General features: G+C 36.8%; 1 protein-coding gene across 2 annotated transcripts; it reads right to left on the reverse strand.

Annotated features, from left to right (window-relative positions):
- Positions 1-1,906: 1,906 nt before the first annotated feature.
- LOC133249618 (UDP-glucuronosyltransferase 2B17-like) lies at positions 1,907-23,184 on the reverse strand. Of its 2 annotated transcripts, XM_061420342.1 has the most exons (6): positions 22,422-23,184; positions 21,458-21,606; positions 14,947-15,078; positions 9,295-9,382; positions 5,370-5,589; positions 1,907-2,547 (listed from the first exon to the last, which is right to left on the reverse strand). In XM_061420342.1, the coding sequence occupies exons 1-6, from the start codon at positions 23,149-23,151 to the stop codon at positions 2,268-2,270; spliced, it is 1,599 nt and encodes a 532-aa protein (XP_061276326.1). In that variant the 5' UTR covers positions 23,152-23,184; the 3' UTR covers positions 1,907-2,267. The 2 variants fall into 2 exon arrangements, with proteins under 2 accessions (XP_061276326.1, XP_061276327.1); XM_061420343.1 differs by lacking the exon at positions 14,947-15,078.
- Positions 23,185-24,682: the final 1,498 nt, after the last annotated feature.

Below are 24,682 nucleotides of genomic sequence, written 5' to 3' on the forward strand. Positions count from 1 at the left end.
AGATTTGAAGAAAATTTTGTAAGCCTATATGCTTGATTTAAAAACATATTCTACTATGGAAACATATAGTTCTACCTTCTTACTTCCTGTTAGTTCTACTTTTCTTTAAATATATTTCAGTCATCTAGGTGGTTTCTATGGAAAATTCTATGGTAAATTTTCCCGCTGCTGCTAAGTCACTTCAGTCATGTCTGACTCTGTGCGACCCCATAGACAGCAGCCTACCAGGCTCCCCCATCCCTGGGATTCTCCAGGCAAGAATGCTAGAGTGGGTTGCCATTTCCTTTTCCAATGCATGAAAGTGAAAAGTGAAAAGTGAAACTGAAGTCACTCAGTCGTGTCCAACTCCTAGAGACCCCATGGACTGCAGCCTACTAGGCTCCTCCATCCATGGGATTTTCCAGGCAAGAGTACTGAAGTGGGGTGCCATTGCCTTCTCCAAATTTAGGTAAATTTTTCTATAATTCCTATAATTTTCCTATAATTCCCCAAACATCAATGTTTCACTTTTAAAATAAATTATCCCTAAGGCTGATGAATGTTTTGTTATATGTTGTGGATGGTGGGCCCCTTGACCAATAAGACGAGATTCATTCCCTCACCTGGACATTTTGATTATAAACTGCTTTCCTGATGTACAGTTTTCATCAGTACCTTCAGATTGTTTTCATTTGATTCACCAATATTTTACAAAATTTATGTGATTTTTGTATTGTGCTCATTGTTTCTGATTATTTCAGTCATAGTGGACCTAGGTTTAAAGAAAATATGTCTATAATATTTTCTGTCATGATAAAGGATTGAACGTTTACATGTAAGTGTTATGGGAGGGACGATGCAATATCTTCCCAAGGAAAGAGACAAAGGAAAGATAAATGCTGAACTAAAGTGTGGTTATGATATAATATAATATGAAAGTGAAAGGTGCTCAGCCATATCCAGCTCTTTGGGACCCCATGGACTGTAGCCTACCAGGCTCCTCTGCCCATGGAATTCTCTAGGCCAGAGTACTGGGGTAGGTAGCTATTCCCTTCTCCAGGGGATCTTCCCAACCTGGTATCAAACCCAGGTCTCCCCCTTTGCAGGCAGATTCTTTACCATCTGAGCTACCAGGGAAGCCCAAGAATACTGGAGTGGGTAGCCTATCCCTTCTCCAGGGGAATCTTCCCAACCCAGGAATCAAACTGGGGTCTCCTGCATTGCAGGTGGTTTCTTTACCAGCTGAGCTACCAGGGAAGCCCATATTATAATATAATAGTAAATAATTCAGTCTGTGTTCAACAAACCCATTGAATTTTTCATCATATCTGCAAGTAGCTATGTGGTGCTGTGTCCTGAATTGTAAATATATACATAGATTTAGATATGTATATAGATATAGATAAGATCATAGATATATTCAGGTAGCTTTGGCAAGAAAGAAAATTCAAAAGTCTCTTTTGAATTTAGAGTTCAACCTGAATATAGAGTTCAGGTTATAATTTTCTTAACATACAGTTGAGAACTTATATCCATTAGCAAAGGCTGATTATGGGAGTGAAAATAATAGGTGAATAAAAGGTGGATGACAAAAAGAGAATTAGGTCATGAAATTAAAGGTTTTTGCAAATATCTCAATTTTATAAAAGGAAGCATGTAGCAGTTGCTATACTTCTAGTTCCACAAACACTCCAAAGGCAAATGAGATTAACTGGACAAAGGCAAGTGTCTTGCCATGGCTTTAGGTAAGAAGTGATGTTGAGGATGGATGCACAGTAAAAATGAAGAACTATTAGTGGTCTCATAAATAAAATTAAAGGGTGAATTTTTCAAAAGAATTCCAATTATTGAACAATTTCTATAGCAAGGAAAAGCTATAAAATTCTATACAAAAATCAAGGTAAAATTCTGAATATCTACAAAATAATATGGATACTATGAATAGACTTTTATTGTTCTTGTTTCTACACGCAATATGTGAAAACCAGTTAAATTCAATCATATCTTTTTAGTATACTTTTGCATTAAAACAATAAATTTCAATACATATCGACATAGTTTTATGGAGAGTTCTACTTATGAGGCAGAACTGCTAGTGCAGCAGTACCCAAATTTTTAGGCTCCAGGAGCCAGTTTTGTGAAAGATAATTTTTCCATGGACTGGGGTAGGAAGCAATGGGTTTGGGACAATTCAAGCACATCACATTTATTGCTCACTTTGTTTCTATTATTGCATCAGCTCCACCTCAGATCATCAGGGGACACCTGCGCTGAGGTCTCAGATACAGCTAGTCTCTTTTCTCCTTCTTTCCTAATTTAGCAAACTTCAAGCAACAAAATAGACAACACTTTGTGATAACAAATATGGCAGTTGCCACACAGGCCAGTAGGAACCCAATGACATCCAGAGAGTGGTACTGGAACCAGGTGAGGTCATGGATAGCTGGCCGCAAGTGCTTGGCTCCTTTGTGGCGCATGACAAACTCGATCCAGAAGACTGCTCTGTCCAAGGGCTTCATAGGCTGATCATGTTGAATGGCTGATAATCTCATCACATTCTCTTTGTAGCTGAAGGAAAATCAAACAGTTATCATTTATGGAATGAGCTATAATAAATAAATATGTGAAATTTTCTTGCAGATGGTAACAGAGTGCAACACAGAGTGGAAGAAAACCATAATTTTCTCTGAGGTGATTATTGAGATATTAGCTTATGGGCTAGGATTTCTTAAATGCATAATGTTTCAAGCTGCAAAGAAAAGAAAGAAAATGGGGGAGAACAAGATTGTGTATTCTAAAGAATGGGATGAGCTGTCCCAAAGGGAAAGAAAAGAAAAGAAATTCATAATATGTTTGTCCAAAGTTTGAATCATCTCATAAAGAATTGTTAATGGACCTGATAGATGTATTTCAAAATGTTATAATCTAGATATAGCAGGTAAATCAGTGATGAGGTTTGGAGACATGTCCAGACAACGCTGATCTTACATTAGTGAAGTGGTGGTTGAAAATGTGGAAGTAGATTGACTCAGTTTGATTCCTGACTCTTACTTTGTTGGCTGCTTTTTTATTCTTTCTGTTCTTCAAATTTTTAAAAAAATTAATTTTATTAACATTTTAAAACTTTTTTATTTTTTAAACTTTTAATTTTACTTTGGAGGGCTCAATCATGATAGAATCTGTTTCTCAGTTTTTCATTGTACTATAAAATGTCTAGGAATAGTACCTTATCTAATTATTTTGATAATATTGTATTGATTCTTAGAGGCATTCCTGGCATGCAGTAGACACTCAGTAAATGTTTACTAGTTTTGTTGTTCTGGTTCTTGTTCTAAAATTCTGGAGAAGGCTCAGCATTTTACTCTCAGGCATTGCAGGCACACTTGTTTCTACTGCTGAAATGATGGCAGACTAACAGACAAGAAAGAAGGATAAAGAGATATAGCACATGAACTTTAAATCACAAAGTGCTATAACATGGCAATGTAGTAATAACAATGGAAGTAACTTTTCTCCCTTTACTGTCAAAAACACAGGAGGAGCACTGGGTTTTTGCAAAGACTGCAGTAATCCTGGAAATATATTTTTAATACAATAGGAATAGACTACAATAAAGAAGTTACTTAATATGTGTAAAGTAACACTGTTTTACTAAATACAACATGTAGCATATCATGAACAGTCAGTATATCTTCATTTTTGACTCCAACATTACATTATTAAAAATTAAAAAGACATACAAATATACTAGAGATACATACATTTATTTAAAAACAGCAAATGAAAGATTTGTTTCTTTAAAAAAAAGAAAAATAGTGCTTTTTATGCTGCTCACTTAGGACAATAGCTGTGCTAAAATTAAATTTAAATAACACTGCTTATAAAACACAAAATGATTTTTGCTGCTATTACTGACACATTCTCAAAATGTTTTCTTTACAAAGTCATTATGATAAAAAAGGGGGAATATATACATCATATTTGTGATATTAATATAATTGTGTCATTGGAATTCATGTATATCCTGAAGTGATTTAGAAATAAAGTATTTCCGTTTTCAGAAAATGTGGCTTTTAAATAGGAATATCCCAACATAACTATCTATTCCAAATAAGACAAAAACAAGCACAAATAAAAGAACTCTGAAGATACTTACATTTATAAGCTGTATCTACATAGTTATAATTGAGTAAATTAGAAAATTCTAGTTGTTTATCATTTATCAATGATGGGATCAAAATATTATTACAGACTAGCAGATACAGAAAACAATCTATTGGTTACCAGATTTGGGGTAGTAGAAACACACAGGTGGGGGAGTAGGAGGCAAAATTACTGGGAATAATATAAGCTCAAGGAGGTGTTGTACAACACTGGAAATTTAGCCACTATTTGGTAATTACTTTAAATGGAAAATAACCTTTAAAAATTATGTAACATTTTTTAAAAAAGGAATATCCCAACATATGGGATTCCCCGGTGGCTCAGATGTAAAGAATCTGCCTGCAATGCAGAGACCTGGTTTGATCCCTGGATCAGCAAGATCCTCTGGAGAAGAGAATGGCTACCTATTCCCATGTTCTTGCCTGGAAAATTCCATGGACTGAGGAATGGTGGGATACAGTCTATGGGGTCCCAAAGAGTCAAACACAACTGAGAAACCAACACTTTCACTTTTTCATATCAACATACTCCTCCCGAGTCCATTATGTTTAGATTTATAATTCTTCCAAACAAGACAAAATGACCACAGTAAAAAAAAAAAACAAAAAACAAACAAAAAAAAACAACCCTAGAATACACCCACATTTATAAATAGTATATACATAGTTGAAACTGGGTAATTAGAAAGTTATAGCTGTTTATCATTTATCAGAGATGGAGTCAAATATTAGCATAGAAAAGTTGGAAAATATAAATGTAATTGGAATTTGAAGTGGATGATGTCATGATGGTTTAGTGAAAATAAACCATCTTTAAGGGTTTAAAACATTTGAGACGTTCACATGCTGAAAGAAAGTGGGCAGATGAGTATCCATAGCATTCATGGTTCCTTACAATAACTTTGTTCTCAATGCTTCTTAATCCTTCTATTACCATTTCAGTGGTTCTTCTCATTCTAATGATTAAGTTTTCAACATTTCTCCACTGTCTTTAAAACACTGACAAACTTTTTCCATAAAACCATGAAAAAATCTTAATGTGACATTCACAACCCGTTATTTTTGTCTGTTTTCAAAACATTGAGCAAATCTTACACCTTCTTGTGCTTATGTGAAGACTCATCACTGCCTCCCTGGCCTTCAGATGAGAACTTCTCTAGAAGGATTAGCTAGTAAAGGAAAAAAAAAAAGAAATATATATATATATATATATACATATATACTCACGAAGGATTATTAATGACTTCCTTCAATGCGTTGAGCAAATCTCTTGTTGACATTGTTTCCAAGTCCAACCTGACAGCTGTTCCCTTGGATTTCATTCGAGCAATGTTATCAGCTTGATCAGCAAACAAAGGAGTGCCCACCATAGGGATCCCGTGATAGATGGCCTCATAAACACCATTGCTTCCACCGTGAGTTATAAAGGCTTTGGTTTTTGGATGGCCTAGGATTGAGTGAATTTCAGTAAGGTTATTAATTATAACTCAGAATAAAATGAGAAACTGGCATTATAAGGCAGTGGATTGAAGAGTATCTTTTAGATAACAGATTATTACGCATATGAAAGTGCTTTTATTTGCTTTCAGAATTCAGAGAAGAAACGACTATGTCTGCTGAAGGAGTAAATGAAGACTTTGTGAAAGAAGTGCTGAGTCACTTGAACGTCACAAATGAATCCAGGATGGCAGGGGAACAACTTGAAAGAGCATTCTGGGTAAAAGAAACCACATGTGCAAAAAAAGAAGAGGACATGCCGGAATTTATTCACCTAAAGGTATAGTGAAGCCATTTAGCTTGATAGGAATGGTGTCAGGGGAAAAGAAGGATAATAGTAGTGGCACCGGAACCAGAGGAAGGAAAAGCTAAATTTTATCATGAAGTGTGTTATTGTTTCACAAAAATGATTGTGCTTTTTTTTTTTTCTTTACAGAAAATTGAGAGTCATTGGTATGGCACAAGAGTTCTTTTCATGCTGTAAAGAGCAATATTGCATAGGAACCTGGAATGTCAGGTCCATGAATCAAGGCAAATTGGAAGTGGTCAAACAAGAGATGGCAAGAGTGAATGTCGACATTCTAGGAATCAGCGAACTGAAATGGACTGGAATGGGTGAATTTAACTCAGATGACCATTATATCTACTACTGCGGGCAGGAATCCCTCAGAAGAAATGGAGTAGCCATCATGGTCAACAAAAGAGTCCGAAATGCAGTACTTGGATGCAATCTCGAAAATGACAGAATGATCTCTGTTCGTTTCCAAGGCAAACCATTCAATATCACAGTAATCCAAGTCTATGCCCCAAACAGTAATGCTGAATAAGCTGAAGTTGAACGGTTCTATGAAGACCTACAAGACCTTTTAGAACTAACACCCAGAAAAGATATCCTTTTCATTAGAGGGGACTGGAATGCAAAAGTAGGAAGTCAAGAAACACCTGGAGTAACAGGCAAATTTGGCCTTGGAATATGGAATGAAGCAGGGCAAAGACTAATAGAGTTTTGCCAAGAAAATGCACTGGTCATAACAAACACCCTCTTCCAACAACACAAGAGAAGACTCTAAACATGGACATCACCAGATGGTCAACACTGAAATCAGACTGATTATATTCTTTGCAGCCAAAGATGGAAAAGCTCTATACAGTCAGCAAAAACAAGACCAGGAGCTGACTGTGGCTCAGACCATGAACTCCATATTGCCAAATTCAGACTTAAATTGAAGAAAGTAGGGAAAACCACTAGACCATTCAGGTATGACCTAAATCAAATCCCTTATGATTATACAGTGGAAGTGAGAAATAGATTTAAGGGCCTAGATCTGATAGACAGAGTGCCTGATGAAGTATGGAATGAAGTTTGTGACATTGTACAGGAGACAGGGATCAAGACGATCCCTGTGGAAAAAAATGCAGAAAAGCAAAATGGCTGTCTGGGAAGGCCTTACAAATAGCTGTGAAAAGAACAGAAGCGAAAAGCAAAGGAGAAAAGGAAAGATGTAAACATCTGAATGCAGAGTTCCAAAGAATAGCAAGAAGAGATAAGAAAGCCTTCTTCAGCGATCAATGCAAAGAAATAGGGGAAAACAAGAGAATGGGAAAGACTAGGGATCTCTTCAAGAAAATCAGAGATACCAAAGGAACATTTCTTACAAAGATGGGCTTGATAAAGGACAGAAATGGTATGAACCTAACAGAAGCAGAAGATATTAAGAAGAGATGGCAAGAATACACAGAAGAACTGTACAGAAAAGATCTTCACGACCCAGATAATCACGATGGTGTGATCACTGACCTAGAGCCAGACATCCTGGAACGTGAAGTCAAGTGGGCCTTAGAAAGCATCACTATGAAGAAAGCGAGTGAAGGTGATGGAATTCCAGTTGAGCTATTTCAAATCCTGACAGATGATGCTGTGAAAGTGCTGCATTCAATATGCCAGCAAACTTGGAAAACTCAGCAGTGGCCACAGGACTAGAAAAGGTCAGTTTTCATTCCAATCCCAAAGAAAGGCAATGCCAAAGAATGCTCAAACTACCGCACAATTGCACTCATCTCACACGCTAGTAAAGTAATGTCAAAATTCTCCAAGCCAGACTTCAGTAATATTTGAACTGTGAACTTCCTGATGTTCAAGCTGGTTTTAGAAAAGGCAGAGGAACCAGAGATCAAATTGCCAACATCCGCTGGATCATGGAAAAAGCAAGAGGTCCAGAAAAGCATCTATTTCTGCTTTATTGACTATGCCAAAGCCTTTGACTGTGTGGGTCACAATAAACTGTGGAAAAGTCTGAAAGAGATGGGAATACCAGACCACCTGACCTGCCTCTTGAGAAACCTATATGCAGGTCAGGAAGCAACAGTTAGAACCGGACATGGAACAACACACTGGTTCCAAATAGGAAAAGGAGTTCGTCAAGGCTGTATATTGTCACCCTGTTTATTTAACTTATATGTAGAGTACATCATGAGAAATGCTGGACTGGAAGAAACACAAGCTGGAATCAAGATAGCGGGGAGAAATATCAATAAGCTCAGATATGCAGATGACACCACCCTTATGGCAGAAAGTGAAGAGGAACTAAAAAGCCTCTTGATGAAAGTGAAAGAGGAGAGTGAAAAAGTTGGCTTAAAGCTCAATATTCAGTAAATGAAGATCATGGCATCTGGTCCAACCACTTCATGGGAAATAGATGCAGAAACAGTGGAAACAGTGTCAGACTTTATTTTTCTGGGTTCCAAAATCACTACAGATGGTGACTGCAGCCATGAAATTAAAAGACGCTTACTCCTTGGAAGGAAAGTTATGACTAACCTAGATAGCATAATCAAAAGTAGAGACATTACTTTGCCAACAAAGGTTCGTCTAGTCAAGGCTATGGTTTTTCCTGTGGTCATGTATGGATGTGAGATTTGGACTGTGAAGAAAGCTGAGCGCCGAAGAATTGATGCTTTTGAACTGTGGTGTTGGAGAAGACTCTTGAGAGTCCCTTGGACTGCAAGGAGATTCAACCAATCCATTCTGAAGGAGATCAGCCCTGGGATTTCTGTGGAAGGAATGATGCTAAAGCTGAAACTCCAGTACTTTGGCCACCTCATGCAAAGAGTTGACTCATTGGAAAAGACTCTGATGCTGGGAGGGATTGGGGGCAGGAGGAGAAGGGGACGACAGATGATGAGATGGCTGGATGGCATCACTGACTTGATGGACGTGAGTCTGAGTGAACTCCGGGAGTTGGTGATGGACAGGGAGGCCTGGCATGCTGCAATTCATAGGGTTGCAAAGAGTCGGACATGACTGAGCGACTGATCTGATCTGAACATACCTCTACAGAATGGAAATGATGAGTATAATGAAAGAATTCAGAAACAGAACAACAATTCAGGAAGTTATTGAAAAGTTCACTGGGAGAAGTAATTACAGCTAAAGTAAAGATTCTGGCTGTAAGGGATGTGACTACGTAGAATAAACTGACAACTTTTATATGTTCTCCTTTTTTTCTCATAGCAAAGACAATTATAATAGACTAGTAAAGTTTTCTTTTTCAGTGTTTCAATAATTAATTGCTTTCTAAGTGTGTTTCCTGTTGAAGCACTCTCACTCTGCTTGGCTGTTACTCATATTTTCATTATTTGTTCTGACAAGTCTCACCAAGAAGGTCATTCTGGGGAAGCCATTTATACAACCGGGTGTTGGGTCCTAAGGTATCTGGTTTTTTGCCATCATATCTCCATAGCACCTGTTAAAAGCAAAGGAAATACCTTATTCTATGAGTTGAACTTCCAAGTTATAATAATAATTTCTAAATTGACTAAGATACATATAATTACATATCGTCCATATGACATGTAAGGAAATGAAGACATATTAAGTAATGGTAACTAGTAATAGAAGGACATACATAGGAATACCTACATTTGATGTATTAATTATGTACACATGATGGCAGAGACAAGTGAGATTTTCAAAGACCAATTCAAATATTAAAAAAAAAAAACTGTTTTGTTGTTGCTTTTCAGTCACTAAGTTGTGTCCAACTCTTTGCATCCCATGGACTGTAGCATGCTAGGCTTCCCTGTCCTTCACTATCTCTCAGAAGTTGCTCATATTCATATCCATTGATTCAGTGTTGCTATCCAACCAACTCATCCTCTGTCACTCCCTTTTACTCCTGCCCTTGATCTTTCTCAGCATCAAGGTCTTCTTCAATGAGCCATCTCTTTGCATCAGATGGCCAAGGTATTGGAGCTTCAGCTTCAGCATCAGTCCTTCCAATGAATATTCAAGGTTGATTAACTTAGGATTGACTGGTTTGATCCTGCAGTCAGGGGACTCTCAAGCATCTTCTCCAGCACCACAATTCAAAAGCAACAATTCTTTGGCCATCAGCCTTCTTTATGGTCCAACTCTCACATCCATACACGACTACTGAAAAAGCATAGCTTTGACTATATGGACTTTTCCGGACAAGTGCTGCTTTGCTTTTTAAAACACTGTCTGTGTTTGTCATAGCTTTTCTTCCATGGATAGGTGGTTTTGTTTCCAATACAACAAGCCAGTGGCAGATTACACATAACCTACACATTCATTTGTTTTCTTTATATGCTAGTGCTCATTTTCAAATTCGATATTCAGTGATTTATTTATTTTTGACTGTTGCAAAAGAGTTTACTTATATCAAGTAGTTAAAAGGGGAAGTTATTTATTAGAATTTTATGCTTTTTGATTATAGAGAGGAAAAAGTATGCAGTCAATCACCTAAGATAAATATTTTGGCTTCTTTATAATTTATTAATCCCTTTCATAGATCACAGCCTTGTCACCATAAAGGGGCTTGTGTAACTCAATGAAGCTATGAGCCATTTTCTGCAGGGCTACCCAAGGGCAGATGGGTCATAGTGGAGTGTTCTGACAAGCTGTGGTCCACTGGAGGAGGGAATGGACAACCACTCCACTATCTTTGCCGTGAGAACCACATGAACAGTATGAAAAAGCAAAGATATATGACACTGGAAGATGAGTTCTCCAGGTCAGAATGTGTCCAATATCCTGCTGAGGAAGAGTGGAGGGCAATTACTAATAGTTCCAGAAAGAATGAAGTGACTGGGCCAATGAAGAAATGATGCTCAGTTGTGGATGTGTCTGGTGGTGAAAGTATGATGCTGTAAAGAACATAAGATCCTGGAATGTTAGGCCAATGAAATCGAGGTAATGGACATGGTCAAGCAGGAGATGGCAAGAGTGAATATCAACATCTTAGGAATCCATGAACTAAATGAACAAGTTCAATGAATTTAATTCAGATGACCATTATATCTACTACTGTGGTTAAGAATTCCTTAGAAGAAATGGAGTAGCTCTCACAGTCAACAAAAAGTTCTGAAATGGAGTGCTTGGGTGCAATCTCAAAAACAACAGAATGATCTTGGTTCATTTCCAAGGCAAACCATTCAACATCACAGCAATCCAGGTCTATGCCCCAGGCACTAATGCTGAAGAAGCTAAAGATTGATTCAGCAAGATCCACAAGACCTTCTAGAATTAAAACTAAAAAAATAAAATAAAATAATAATGAAGAAGAAGAAGTCTTTTCATCATAGGGATTGGAATGTAAAAGTAAGAAGTCAAGAGATATCTAGGGTAACAGGCAAGTTTGGCCTTGTAGTACTAAAAGAAGCAGGCAAAGGCTAACAGACTTCGGTCAAGAGAACACACTGGTCATAGTAAACATCCTTTTCCAACAACTGATGACTCTATACATGGACATCACCAGATGGTCAATACCGAAATCAGATTGATTATGTTATTTATAGCCGAGGATGGAGATGCTCTATACAGTCAGCAACACAAGACCTGGAGTTGACTGTGGTTCAGATCATGAGCACCTGAGTGGAAAATTCAGATTTGAATTGAAGAGACACTTAAATTGAAAGTGGGGAAAACTGCTAGGCCATTCAGGTATGATAGAAATCAAATCCCATATAATTACACAGTGGAGGTGATGAATAGATTCAAGGGTTATATCTGATATACAGAGTGCCTGAAGAACTGTGGATAGAGGTGTGTAACACTGTACAGGAGGCAGTGATCAAAACAATCTCAAAGAAAATGAAATGCCAGAAGGCAAAGTGGTTATCTGAGGAGGCTTTATAAATAATGCAGAAAAGAAGGGGAGTGAAGGCCAAGGGAGAAAGGGAAAGAAAAATATACTCAACTGAATGCAGAATTTCAGAGGATAGATAGGAGAGATAAGAAGGCCTTCTTAAGTGAACAATGCAAAGAAATAGAGAAATCAATGGGATGTGAAAGACTAGAGATCACTTCAAGTAAATTAGATATCCCAAGGGATCATTTTATGCAAAGATGGGCACAATAAAGGACAGAAATGGTATGGACCCAACAGAAGCAGAAGATATTAAGAAGAGGTGGCAAGAATACACAGAAAAACTATACAAAAGAGGTCTTAGTAACCTGGATAACTATGAAGGTGTGGTCACTCATAGAGCCACACATCGTGGAGTGTGAAGAAAATGGGGCCTTAGGAAGTATTACTATGAAGAAAGCTAGTGGAATTTAGCTAAGGTATTTCAAATCCAAAAAGATGATACTGTTAAAGTGTTGCACTCAGTATGCCAGCAAATTTGGAAGACACAGCAGTGGCCACAGGACTGGAAAAGGTCAGTTTTCATTCCAAACCCAAAGATGGGTAATGCCAAAGAATGATCAAACTACTGTAAAATTATGTTCCTTTCACATGCTAGCAAGGTAATACTCAAAAATCATTTAGCTCAGCCTGAGCAGTACATAAACCAAGATTTTACAGATGTGCTATCTGGGTTTAGAAAAGGCAGAAGAACGAGAGATCAAATTGCCATCATTCATTACATCATAGAAAAAGCAAGAGAATTCCAGAAAAACATCTGCTTCTGCTTCATTGACTATGCTAACCTATATGCAGGTTGGGAATCAACAGTTAGAACTGGACATGGAACAACAAACTGGTTCCAAATAAGAAAAGGAGTACGTCAAGGCTGTATATTGTCACCCTGGTTATTTAACTTATATGCAGAGTACATCATGAGAAACGCTGGACTGGAAGAAACACAAGCTGGAATCAAGATTGCCGGGAGAAATATCAATAACCTCAGATATGCAGATGACACCACTCTTGTGGCAGAAAGTGAAGAGGAACTAAAAAGCCTCTTGATGAAAGTGAAAGAGGAGAGTGAAAAAGTTGGCTTAAAGTTCAACATTCAGAAAACCAAGATCATGGCATCTGGTCCCATCACTTCATGGCAAATAGATGGGGAAACAGTGGAAACAGTGCCAGACTTTATTTTCTGGGGCTCCAAAATCACTGCAAATGGTGACTGTAGCCATGAGTTTAAAAGACGCTTACTGCTTGGAAGGAAAGTTATGATCAACCTAGACAGCAATATTGAAAAGCAGAGACATTACTTTGCCAACAAATGTCCGTGTAGTCAAGGCTATGATTTTTCCAGTGGTCATGTATGGATGTGAGAGTTGGACTGTGAAGAAAGCTGAGTGCAAAAGAATTAATGCTTTTGAACTGTGGTGTTGGAGAAGACTTTTTTTTTTTTTTTTTTAACTTTACAGTATTGTATTGGTTTTGCCATGCATGAGGAGAAGGGGACAACAGAGAATGAGATGGCTGGATGGCAACATCGACTCGATTGACATGAGTCTGAGTGAACTCCGGGAGTTGGTGATGGACAGGGAGGCCTGGAGTGCTGCAATTTATGGAGTCTCAAAGAGTCGGACATGACTGAGTGACTGAACTGAACTGAAAGAGACTCTTGATGAGGGTGAAAAATGAAAGTGAAAAAGCTGTCTTAAAACTCAGCATTCAAAACAATAATTTCATGGCATCTGGTCCCATCACTTCATGGCAAATATGTGGGGAAAATGTGGAAGCTGTGACATATTTTATCTTCTTGGGCTCCAAAGTCATTGTGGATGGTGACTTCAGCAATGAAATGAAAAGACACTTGCTTCTTGGAAGAAAAGCTATGACAAATCTAGATAAAGTATTAAAAGCAGAGACATCACTCTGCCAAAAGAGGTCCATATAATCAAAGCTATATTTTTTTCCAGTAGTCCATTCCATATGTATGGATATGAGAGATGGACAGTAAAGAATATTAGGTAGGGCAAGATAAGGTGAAGTCACTCAATTGTGTCCAACTCTTTGCGGCCCCATGGACTGGGCCTTCCGAGGCTTCTGTATCCATGAGATTTTCCAGGCAAGAGTACCTGAGTGGGTTGCCATTTCCTTCTTCAGAGGATCTTCCCAACCCAGGGATCGAACCCAGGTCTCTTGCATTATAGGCATACGCTTTACCGTCTGAGCCACTGGGGAAGTCCTTAAAGAAGGTTAAGCACTGAAGAATTGATACTTTTGAATTGTGGTGCTGGAGAAGATTCTTGAGAATCCCTTCAATGGCAAGGACATCAAACCAGTCAATCCTAAATGAAACCAATTGTGAATATTCATTGGAAGTACTGATGCTGAAGTTCCAATACTCTGGCCACCTGATAACTCATTGGAAAGACCCTGATCTGGGAAAGGTTGAAGGCAAAAGGAGAAGGGCTGGCAGAGGATGACATGGTTAGATAGCATCACTAAATCGATGGACATGACTCTGGGCAAACCCTGGGTAATAGTGAAGGACGGGGGAGCCTAGCATGCTGTAGTCCATGGGATTGCAATGATTCAGATGACTTAATGACTAAACAACAGCATAATTTTTAAAAATAAGTTAATCAGTGCTGCTGAAGAAGTATGTTCTCTTAAATTACAAATTATTAAGCCCTACTTTCAAAAACAATGAAAAGTGAAATTGTTTGACTTGAATCAATGTTGCATGACTACCTTTATTGTTAAAGTTTAACTCCCGAGAGCATCTATATGTGTGTTGTGTCCTCAGAAGTCCTTCAAAGAAAAGGAACAAGTGACAAAGCAGAATTTACTGGTTAATCTTACTGCTCATGCTACCATTGTATTAATAATACCAAAATTCACACTGTGTCTCTTAAATATCATTCTTTTTGATTACTATGTTGATTAATTAAAATTATTATGGATGAAAGGCACTCCTTGTACTGCCATAGCACCTGCCATGTATATTTTGGTTTATATATACACATATATATGTATATATATGAGATAAATTGCTGCTATCATATTATTTACCTTTCTGATAGAAAATGTCTAAGATCGGACCTTTACAGAGTTTCACAGACTTATTAAAGAGTTGTCCATGATTAAGTTATTGCATCTACCTTTTGTGGAATTTGAGCGAAGGCTGATGCAATCACCTTGGCTCTGTCTTCTGACATGTTACTGACCATTGACCCCAAAGAAAACACCACAATACCATTTTCTCCAGAGCTCTGCACAAACTCTTCCATTTCCTGTGAAAAAAAAATGTGCCCATCACAAAAGAGCAGCAGCATAACATACATTATTGAAGGGATTGCTACAAGCAACTAAAGAGAGAAAATCAGAAATTGTCTTGAGATATCAGAGTAGTGATTTCTTACAAAAATATTGTGGTAAGATACACATGGCATAAAACTTACTTCTTAATTGTTCCTAAATGTGTAGTATAGTAGTGTTAAGTATACTCACATTGTGCAACCAATCTCCAGAACTTTTTCATCTGACAAAACTGGAAGTCTATGATCGTTAAGAAACTCTACTTTTCTCTTTCTCTAGCCTTTGGCAAGTTTCATTATACTCTGTTTCTACAAATGAGATTAGTCTGGATACTTCTTCAAAGTTGAATTGCACAGTATTTTTTTTTTTTTTCTGACTACTTATTTTCACTTAATGTAAGGTTCATTCATGCTGTGACGTGTCAGAATTTCCTTTTAAAGGTGAGTAATATTCCGTTGTTTGTATACATGACATTTTGTTTATTGCTTCCTCTGTTGGACATTTGGGTTGCTTCAACCTCTTGGCTCCTGTGAATAGAGCTTTCATGCATATGTTGTACAGGTATCTCATTGGGAACCTAATTTCAATTATTTTGGAAACAAACCCAGAAAAGGAATTGCTGAGCTATATGTGTAGACAGGTTTTATATTAGAAAGTTCACATTATTCTTTTCACATACTATACAGTTAGCTAATAGAGTGATTTCCCTCTCTCACCCGCCCCACTCCCCCAATTTTCTTGAACATGTTAACTTCACATCTTGGACTTTGGTCAGTTGTACCTATAAATATTCAACACTAAAAAATCATTAAAAAAATTTTTTTTGAGGAACTTTATATTGTTTTTTATAATGATGCTTTTTTTTTTTTTTTAAACATTTTTCATCCTTGAGATCCTGGGAAAAGAATGGGTGATATGAGGTCAATTTCTTCCATTATACATATTTGTGCAATGTGTTTCTGTATAAGCAGGAAATAAGATAGAGCCAGTACTCAGTACAAGGAGGTACTATTAAACTATATTATCCTCAGACTCTTCATTAATCTTGATGTTAATTACTAACATAGATTCTTGGAAGGAAGTTACTTTCCGGATTCAACTTGCTTTGGTTCTTTGTTATTATAATTCTGCTAACTTATTTATTTATTCCAGACATACTTTTTGAGAATTATTTAGAGTATTCATTAATATTTTGTTTCCTGACTATGAGCACTATGAAAAAAAATATGATCTGAATCACTTTATGTCATTCATTCAGCTCTGTAATCCTATTCTTCACCTTAAACTTTGTCATAATGACTTGAGGAGTCAAGTATTATAGTTTGGAAGTTGTATGAAATAGTTCTGTGAGTTCTATTTATAATCCAAAGTTACCCTTGCATAGTTACTTATTTGAGTGACCATATTGCTGTGTTTCTTTACATATGATGCCTTTGTCCTGAACTTGCATAATTAATGTCATAGATGGATGTGCTATGTCTAACTGTGGTGAAGAACCTTCAATATGACTTCAATGAGTCCCCCTGGGAGCACCTGCTCCACAGAGGAAGAGGTGCCCAGAGCTTTCTGCAAAACAGGTCTGGTCAGCTTTTGAGTAATTCACTTCTAACTAAATAAAGCTCCTGGTGAATCCGTATTTGCCTGGAATTGTTTCTGAATTATTTTGCTTTGTGGTCCTTGATCCTTTCTGATTAAAAAAAAAGTTACTTTCTATACCAGAATAATTCCAAATTTTAAATGGCAACCCACCCCAATATTCCTGCCTGGGATATCTGATCGACAGAGGAGACTGGCTGGCTATAGTTCACAGGGTCACGAAGAGTCAGACATGACTGAGCATGTATGCATATTCACTATTCTGTACCTGAGATCTCTAGTATTTATTTACTAAGAAATGCAAATTTGTATCCTTAAACAACATTTCTCCTGTTCTTCCACCTCTCAGTCCTGGCAACTACCATATTACTCTCTGTTATTACAAGTTTGGCATTTTTAGATTTCATATACAAGTGATATCTTACAGTATTTGTCCTTCTCTGTCTTTTCCAAAAGATAAACAAAATTGAAAACCTTTAGTTAGACTAATCAAGAAAAAAAGTGACTCAAATAAATAAAATTAGAAATGAAATGGAGACATTACAACTGATACTTAAAAATTAGATAGGATCCCGAGACTACCATGAATAATTATAAGCTAAGAAATTATTAATACATATATGAGAAGAATGGAGAACTTAAAAACAGAACCTACCAAGACTGAATCAGGAAGAAGTAGAAAATCTGAACAGTCCTAATAAGTAAAGAAATTGAATTGGTAATCAAAAACTTATCAACACACAAAGGGCCCAGGGCCTGATGGCTTCACTGATGTATTCTATGAAATATTATAGAATAATTAATGCCAGTTCTTCAAAAATCTTTAAAAATTAAAGAGGAGGGTAGGAACATTTCCAAACTCATCCTACAAGGTCATCACCACGATCATGATACCAAATAGATAAGGACATTGCAAGGAGATAAAACTAAAGTCAATATCCAGATTGAATATTAATGCAAAAATTCTCAACAAAATATCAACAAGCCAAATTCAAGAGCACATTAAAAGAATTATATACTAAGACCAAGTGAGATTTATCTTTGTGATGCAAGGACAAATAGAATGAACTATAAAATAACTTGATTATCTCAACAGATGTCCAAAAAACATTTGACAAGATATGACATTCTTTTATGATAAAACCCTCAACATGTAAGGTGTGAAGGAACATACCTCAGTGTAATAAAGAACATATATAAAAAACCCAAAACTAACGTTATACTCAACAGTGAACACTTGAAAGCTTTTTCTCTAATCAGAAACAAAATAAGGATGCCTAATCCCGCTATATAGAATTCAGTTTCATTACTGTGTACTAATAATGAAACGTCTGAAAAAAAACTATCCCAATCACAACAGCATCAAAAGCAAGAAAATACCTAGAAATAAATTTAATCAGTGAAGTGAAAGATCTGTACAGTGATAACTATAAGAAATTGTAAGAAATAGAAGAAAACATAAAAAATGGAAAGGCATCATGTGACATGGACTGGAAGACTAAAACTGTTAAAATGTCGACATTATCAAAACCCAAAAGAATCACACCTTGAAATTTCATATTTACCACAAAGTTTCAATATTTCAAATAATAGTGTACTGGCCCCCAAATAGACACATAGACCATGGAACAGCATACAGGGTTCAACTAATATTCAACAAGGGAGCAGGGGAGACAAGAACACCAATTGTGGAAATATTAGTCACTTTCTTTTCTGAGAAAACTGGATAAACATATGAAAAAAATAAAAAAGCCAAAAACAAGACCTCTATCTTATACCACTCACAAAAACAACTCGAATCAATGACTTAAACATAAGACCAGATACCATAACACCCCTAAAAGAAAATATAAGGATGAAACTCCTTGGCACTGGTCTTGAAAACGATGTTTTTATATATGACATCAAGACCACAACAAAAGGAAAAAATCACAAGTGGGACTACAACAAGCTTAAAAGCTTCTGCACAGCAAAAGAAATAATCAACAAGACAAAAATGCGATCTACAGAATGGAAGAAAAGTTTTGTAACCATATATTGAATGAGGGGTTGAGATCCAGAATATATGCACAACTAATACAACAAAATTCAATTAAAGAATGGGCAGATGAACAAAATAGACACTTTACAAAGAAGATTTCCAAATGGTCACCAGGTATAGGAAAAGGTACTCAACATCAGTAATCATCAGGGAAATGTATTTCAAAATCACAATCAGATATTACCTCACTCTTATTAGACAGTCTATAACCAAGAAGAGAAAAGTGTTGTGAGAATGTGGAGAAAAGTGAATGCTTGTACACTCTCAGTGGGAATGTAAATTGGTTTAGCCCTTATGGAACATAAATTGAAGGTTCCTAAAACAATTAAAGATAGATCTATTGTATGATCCAGCAATTCTACTTCTGGGTATACAGTCAAAGGAAATAAAAACAGGATATTGAAGAGGTATATGTGCTCCATGTTGACTGCAGCATTATTCACAATTAGCTAAGGGAAGAAACTTAAGTGCCCACCAATGGATGAATTATTTAAAGATGTTTCATAGATACAGAGACATGCACACACACACACACACACACACACACGTGCTCAGAATGAAATGTTATTCACCCATGAGAAAGAAGGAAATCCTGCCATTTCGACAAAATGGGTGGACCTTGAAGACGTTATGCTAAAATGTGTGCTGTCATTTTAATCTTTACTCTATCCTATAATCAAATAATACACTATGATATATATCCTGAAAATTGTAATTCTAGCTTATGCTTTTTTAATCTTCAAGAAAACTGTGATCTTATTATATTTGTTATTTTCTAAGTAAATATTTTATTGTATCTGATTTAGTATAATTTAGCATTTCCTAGTGGCTCAGATGGTAAAGAATGTGCCTGGAGTGCAGGAAACCAGGATTTGATCCCTGGGTCGAGAAGATCCCCTGGAGAAGGGAATGGCTGCCTACTCCAGTATTTTTGCATGGAGATCCCATGGACAGAGGAGCCTGGTGGGCTACAGTCCATAGTGTCACAAAAAGTCAGACATGACTGAAGTGACTTAGCAGCAGCAGCATTTAATACAAACTCTTGTAATGTTGGGAATTTTTAAGGTTTTGATGATCAGATGAAGAAGATGAAATACTAAAGTATTTTTGTAAGTTTTAAGGCTTTTCACCACAGCACTAGCTAAAATAAATGCCTATTTCCAACAATATAAATGAATGTACATATAAATGTATGTTTTTATTCCCAACCCAGAGATTTATTTAAATTTATTTAAAGTAAATCGTCCTGATTCATGTCAATGTATGGCAAAACCCACCACAATAATGTAAAGTAATTATCCCCCAATTAAAATAAATTAAATTAAAATAAAGGAAAAAATGTGTTAATGTGATATCTCTGTGAACACCATATTCTAGTTTCCACTCATTATTGTCTATATCTAGCAATAATCTGCTAAATGGTCTCTTCCTACACTTCATCATTTACAGTCCAACCCAGTGACTACATCTTGCTTTTAATTTTTAAATAATATATGACTATCTCTTTCTCAGGGCTTTCGTCATAGCTTAGTCGGTAAAGAGTCTGCCTGCCATGCAGGAGACCTGGGTTCGATTCCTGGGTTGGGAAGATCCTCTGGAGAAGGAAATGGTAACCCGCTCCAGTATTCACACTGGAGAATCCCATGGACAGAGGAGCCTAGCAGTCTAGAGTCCATGTGACTGCAAGAGTCGGATGCAACTTAGAGACTAAACCACCGCCGTCATCTCTTCCTTTCTTAATCCTTTCACTATTCTTCCCAATGGCCCTACTAGATGTTTCAAATGTTTATAATTATCTGTTTCCAACTTACCTCTACAGCATCATCTTCTTCTTTATTCAGCCTTTTTCTATCTAGACTAAACTTGGACTTTGGGCAACTGTCATTACTACTCCACCTACCTTTCTTTTATATCTTCTTCCAACTGAGCTATGAGGGAAGCCCATATCTTCTTCCACCCCTGCCCTATTCCTTTGTTTATTCCTGAGCATCCTTCAGATCTCGTAATTATCTATGGATCAGAGATACTTTATATGATTCATGCTGAATATTTCTTTAGCACTCTGGTCTTGCCATATTATAACATTTTTTACAACTTGATTGTGTTCTGCCATTCAGGTAGACTGTCAGATGAGAGAAACTGTGCCTACACCATTTGCCTATATTAGCACTCACTTCTGGAATATGCTATATACAAAATTATCCTCTAATAATGATAATACAATTATAATGTAACTTATTATAGTGAGATAGGATGACTGGGTGGCATCACCAGGTGATAATGTAACTATTATTATTCATACAAAATATATGTATATCATGTTATACTGTTATTGAATGCATGCATTCTGTATGATGTTGCCAAAATGAGTGACTGTTCTATACATTGTAATTTATTGTTATGATATACTGTATTTATATTTTTATACAAAAATATGTGTTCTTTAATGAATGATGCTTCTCTATGTGTTGAATAATGAAATTGTAATTTAATTGATGTATTTTCAAAGTGTCCCATGTTCTCTAGTTTATTCTGTAATGATAATGAAATTCAGATAGTTGTGTTGATAGAGAAATACATCACTTTCTAGGTGGAAGGTCACTTTATCCAGGTTCCCATATCTGACTACCTGTAATCAAATATTCTAAATAAACAATACAGAATGTTCCTATTGAAAACACAAAGTTCACAAAGAACAACAAGGAGGAGTAGGTGACCTTAGGCAGGGGCTTGGCAGGTTTGCAGTGGAGCCCTCCAACAAATTCAACATTTGGTAGTTGTGGACGAGGAAATGAAAAATCCCAGTAGGTTCGAATGAGCCACATTTCGGCTTTCCCCATCGTCTCTGATAAGGTAGTAGGTCTTCCTGAAAGTAAAAAGAAAAACAACAACAAATGTTTGATCAAATGAGACTATTGTCATGTGTGTATATAAGATAATTTGTGTAAAGGAACTTGGGATGTTGTGGCCAAGATGTTTGAATGTGTCTGTTGCTTGATAAATACATACCGTAGCATAGTATAGGATAATAAAGTATATCTGGAATACATCTGTTTCTACACAAGCAGAAACAATTTCTAAAAGCTAACTGGATACTTATACTACAAATATGTGTATAACTCTCCATGTACATGTCTTCATCTATCAAGACAGTTTATGAGATTCGTAATGACTTTAAGTTAAAAAAAGAAGTTTTGTAAGTTGGATAGTCACTTGCAGATGTCCTGGGTACTTCAGTCTGTGGTAAATGACTTCCTGGTATCCGATACGAGTAATGGGCTTTACCCTACCCTATAATTTAAGTGTTTGCATAATATTTGTTAGATTGAGGGTCATTTCATATTTTTATTTCACTGTTTCACTTATTTGAGATAAATTTTTGTGAATTTCTATTTAGACAAACTCAACTTCCAAGGTACTAGGATAAATAGGACTTAATGCTACCAACTAAAAACATGACTTACCTAGTAGTTTGGTTGCTAAGTGGTAACTGACTCTTTCAACTCCATGGACTATAGCACAACAGGCTTCTCTGTCCATGGGATTTCACAGGCAAAAACACTGGAATGGAATGCCATTTCCTTTTCCAAGGGATCTTCCTGACCAAAGGATAAAACCTGTGTCTCCTGCATTGGCAGGTAGATTCTTTACCACACTGAGCTATCAGGAAGCCCAACTTACCTAGTACTTCACTGTAAAACTGATTCCACTTCTTCTCTTTGTATGTCATAAAGAAAAGGTCAAAGTAAAGTGCATATAACATATTTTTTATCCTCTCTAAGAATGTCATGCGATCACTTAATTCTGAAAACATAACAGGTACATAAGATGGTGGGAATGGAAGTCTTCCGCTCTTCTTCTCAATTATGTGGCCAGGTGAGGTGTAATGACTGTACACGAATGGTATTTTAAGTAATTCAGCCAGCAATTCACCACAGGGTCCAACAGCATCTGCAATAAGGATATCAAACCTTGATTCCTGCAGTTTTGTCATTAATTTCTTGTTGGAAACAGCATCTTCACACATACGTAAAGCAATATCAAAAAATTCCCAAAATACATTTTTCACTGTTGAAAGATAGGACCAAAAGGAATCTTTTGCCACATATGTCAGTTCCTCAAGAATACGTTCCATAAAATTCTCATAATCACTTTTTGTTAAAGATACAGGAAAAGTCTCAAATTTCATAGTAGATGGTTTGCTGGAATTAGGAATAGTGGAAGCTGAAGATATCAGAACAGTCACCTCATGACCCCTCGTGACAAGTTCCTCCAGAATTGTCTTTATATTCAGCCAGGGACTAAATTCCACTGGCCATACCAGCACCTTTCCACAACTCCCACCGCTAAAGTAGCAAGTCAGCTGTAGCAGCAGCAGAAGCGAGAGCCTTTTCATAGACATCTTGCTCATATGCAGTCCTTTAAAATTAATTACTGTAAACTTTTGCTATTGCTCAGGCTTATATCCAGAAGTCATCAACCAGAAGTTAAAGTATAACTCCTATTCCTTAAAAAAGTAGATTACATGAATAGTCAGCAGATGTGGAAATCAAGTGAAAAGGCAAAGTGCAGAACACTTTGAGATTATACAGTGTGTTTAGTATTCATTTGCCAGTGCTGTTACCCATTTTGTACACACACATCAATTATATTCTGTGAGAAAGAAGACTAACTAGTGTAAAACAATAGCAAGTGAGAGGCTCTTGAGTCTGCAGTGGCTTTGACACAGAATTAGAGATAAGGTGACATCAACAAGGTGGAGGGTTATGAGGTCACAACAATTGTGTCCCGCACAGAAACAGCAAAAACAATAAATGACCAAGTGCAAACCCATGTAAAGTATTTTGGGAAAGTTCTGGACTAAAATGAAAAAGCAGCAGAAATCCTGCAGTTTGCAAAGACTGAAGATGTGTGTACCGATTTTTTTAGTGTAATGTATTAATACTAAAGATATCAATTAAGTTTGACTGGTCAATTGTATAATTTATGATCACTATTGCCATACTGATTTTTTTGTCTGAATGATCTGCCTACTGATGACAGTGGGGAGTTAAAGCAGAAGGAGACAACAGAGGATGAGATGGTTGGATAGCATCACTAACTCAATGGACATGAGTTTGAGCACACTCTGGGAGATGGTGAAGGACAGGGAAGCCTGGTGTGCTGTGGTCCATCAGGCAAAGTTATCGGGTTGATCAGCAAACATAGGAAAGCCCACCATAGGGATCTCATGGCAGATGGCCTCGTAAGTGCCGCTGGTTCCACCATCAGTTATAAAGCCTTTGGTTTTTGGATGACCTAGCGTTGAGTGACTTTCAGTAAAATTATTAATTATAATTCAGAATAAAATGAGAAATGGGCATTATAAGGCACTGTAAAAAGCAATGTTTTTAAGATAACAGATGGTTACACACAGGAAACTGCATTTAATCAGCAGATGAATGGATAAGAAAGCTGTGGTACATATACACAATGGAGTATTACTCAGCCATTAAAAAGAATACATTTGAATCAGTTCTAATGAGATGGATGAAACTGGAACCTATTATACAGAGTGAAGTAAGCCAGAAAGAAAAACACCAATACAGTATACTAATGCATATATATGGAATTTAGAAAGATGGTAACAATAACCCTGTGTACGAGACAGCAAAAGAGACACTGATGTATAGATCAGTCTTATGGACTCTGTGGGAGAGGGAGAGGGTGGGGAGATTTGGGAGAATGGCATTGAAACATGTATAATATCATGTATGAAACGAGTCACCAGTCCTGGTTCGATGCACGATACTGGATGCTTGGTGCTGGTGCACTGGGACGACCCAGAGGGAGGGTATGGGGAGGAAAGAGGGAGGAGGGTTCAGGATGGGGAACACAGGTATACCTGTGGTGGATTCATTTCGATGTTTGGCAAAACTAATACAATATTGTAAAGTTTAAAA

Source organism: Bos javanicus, chromosome 6, assembly GCF_032452875.1.
Source record: "Bos javanicus breed banteng chromosome 6, ARS-OSU_banteng_1.0, whole genome shotgun sequence".
Taxonomy (NCBI): Eukaryota; Metazoa; Chordata; class Mammalia; order Artiodactyla; family Bovidae; genus Bos; species Bos javanicus.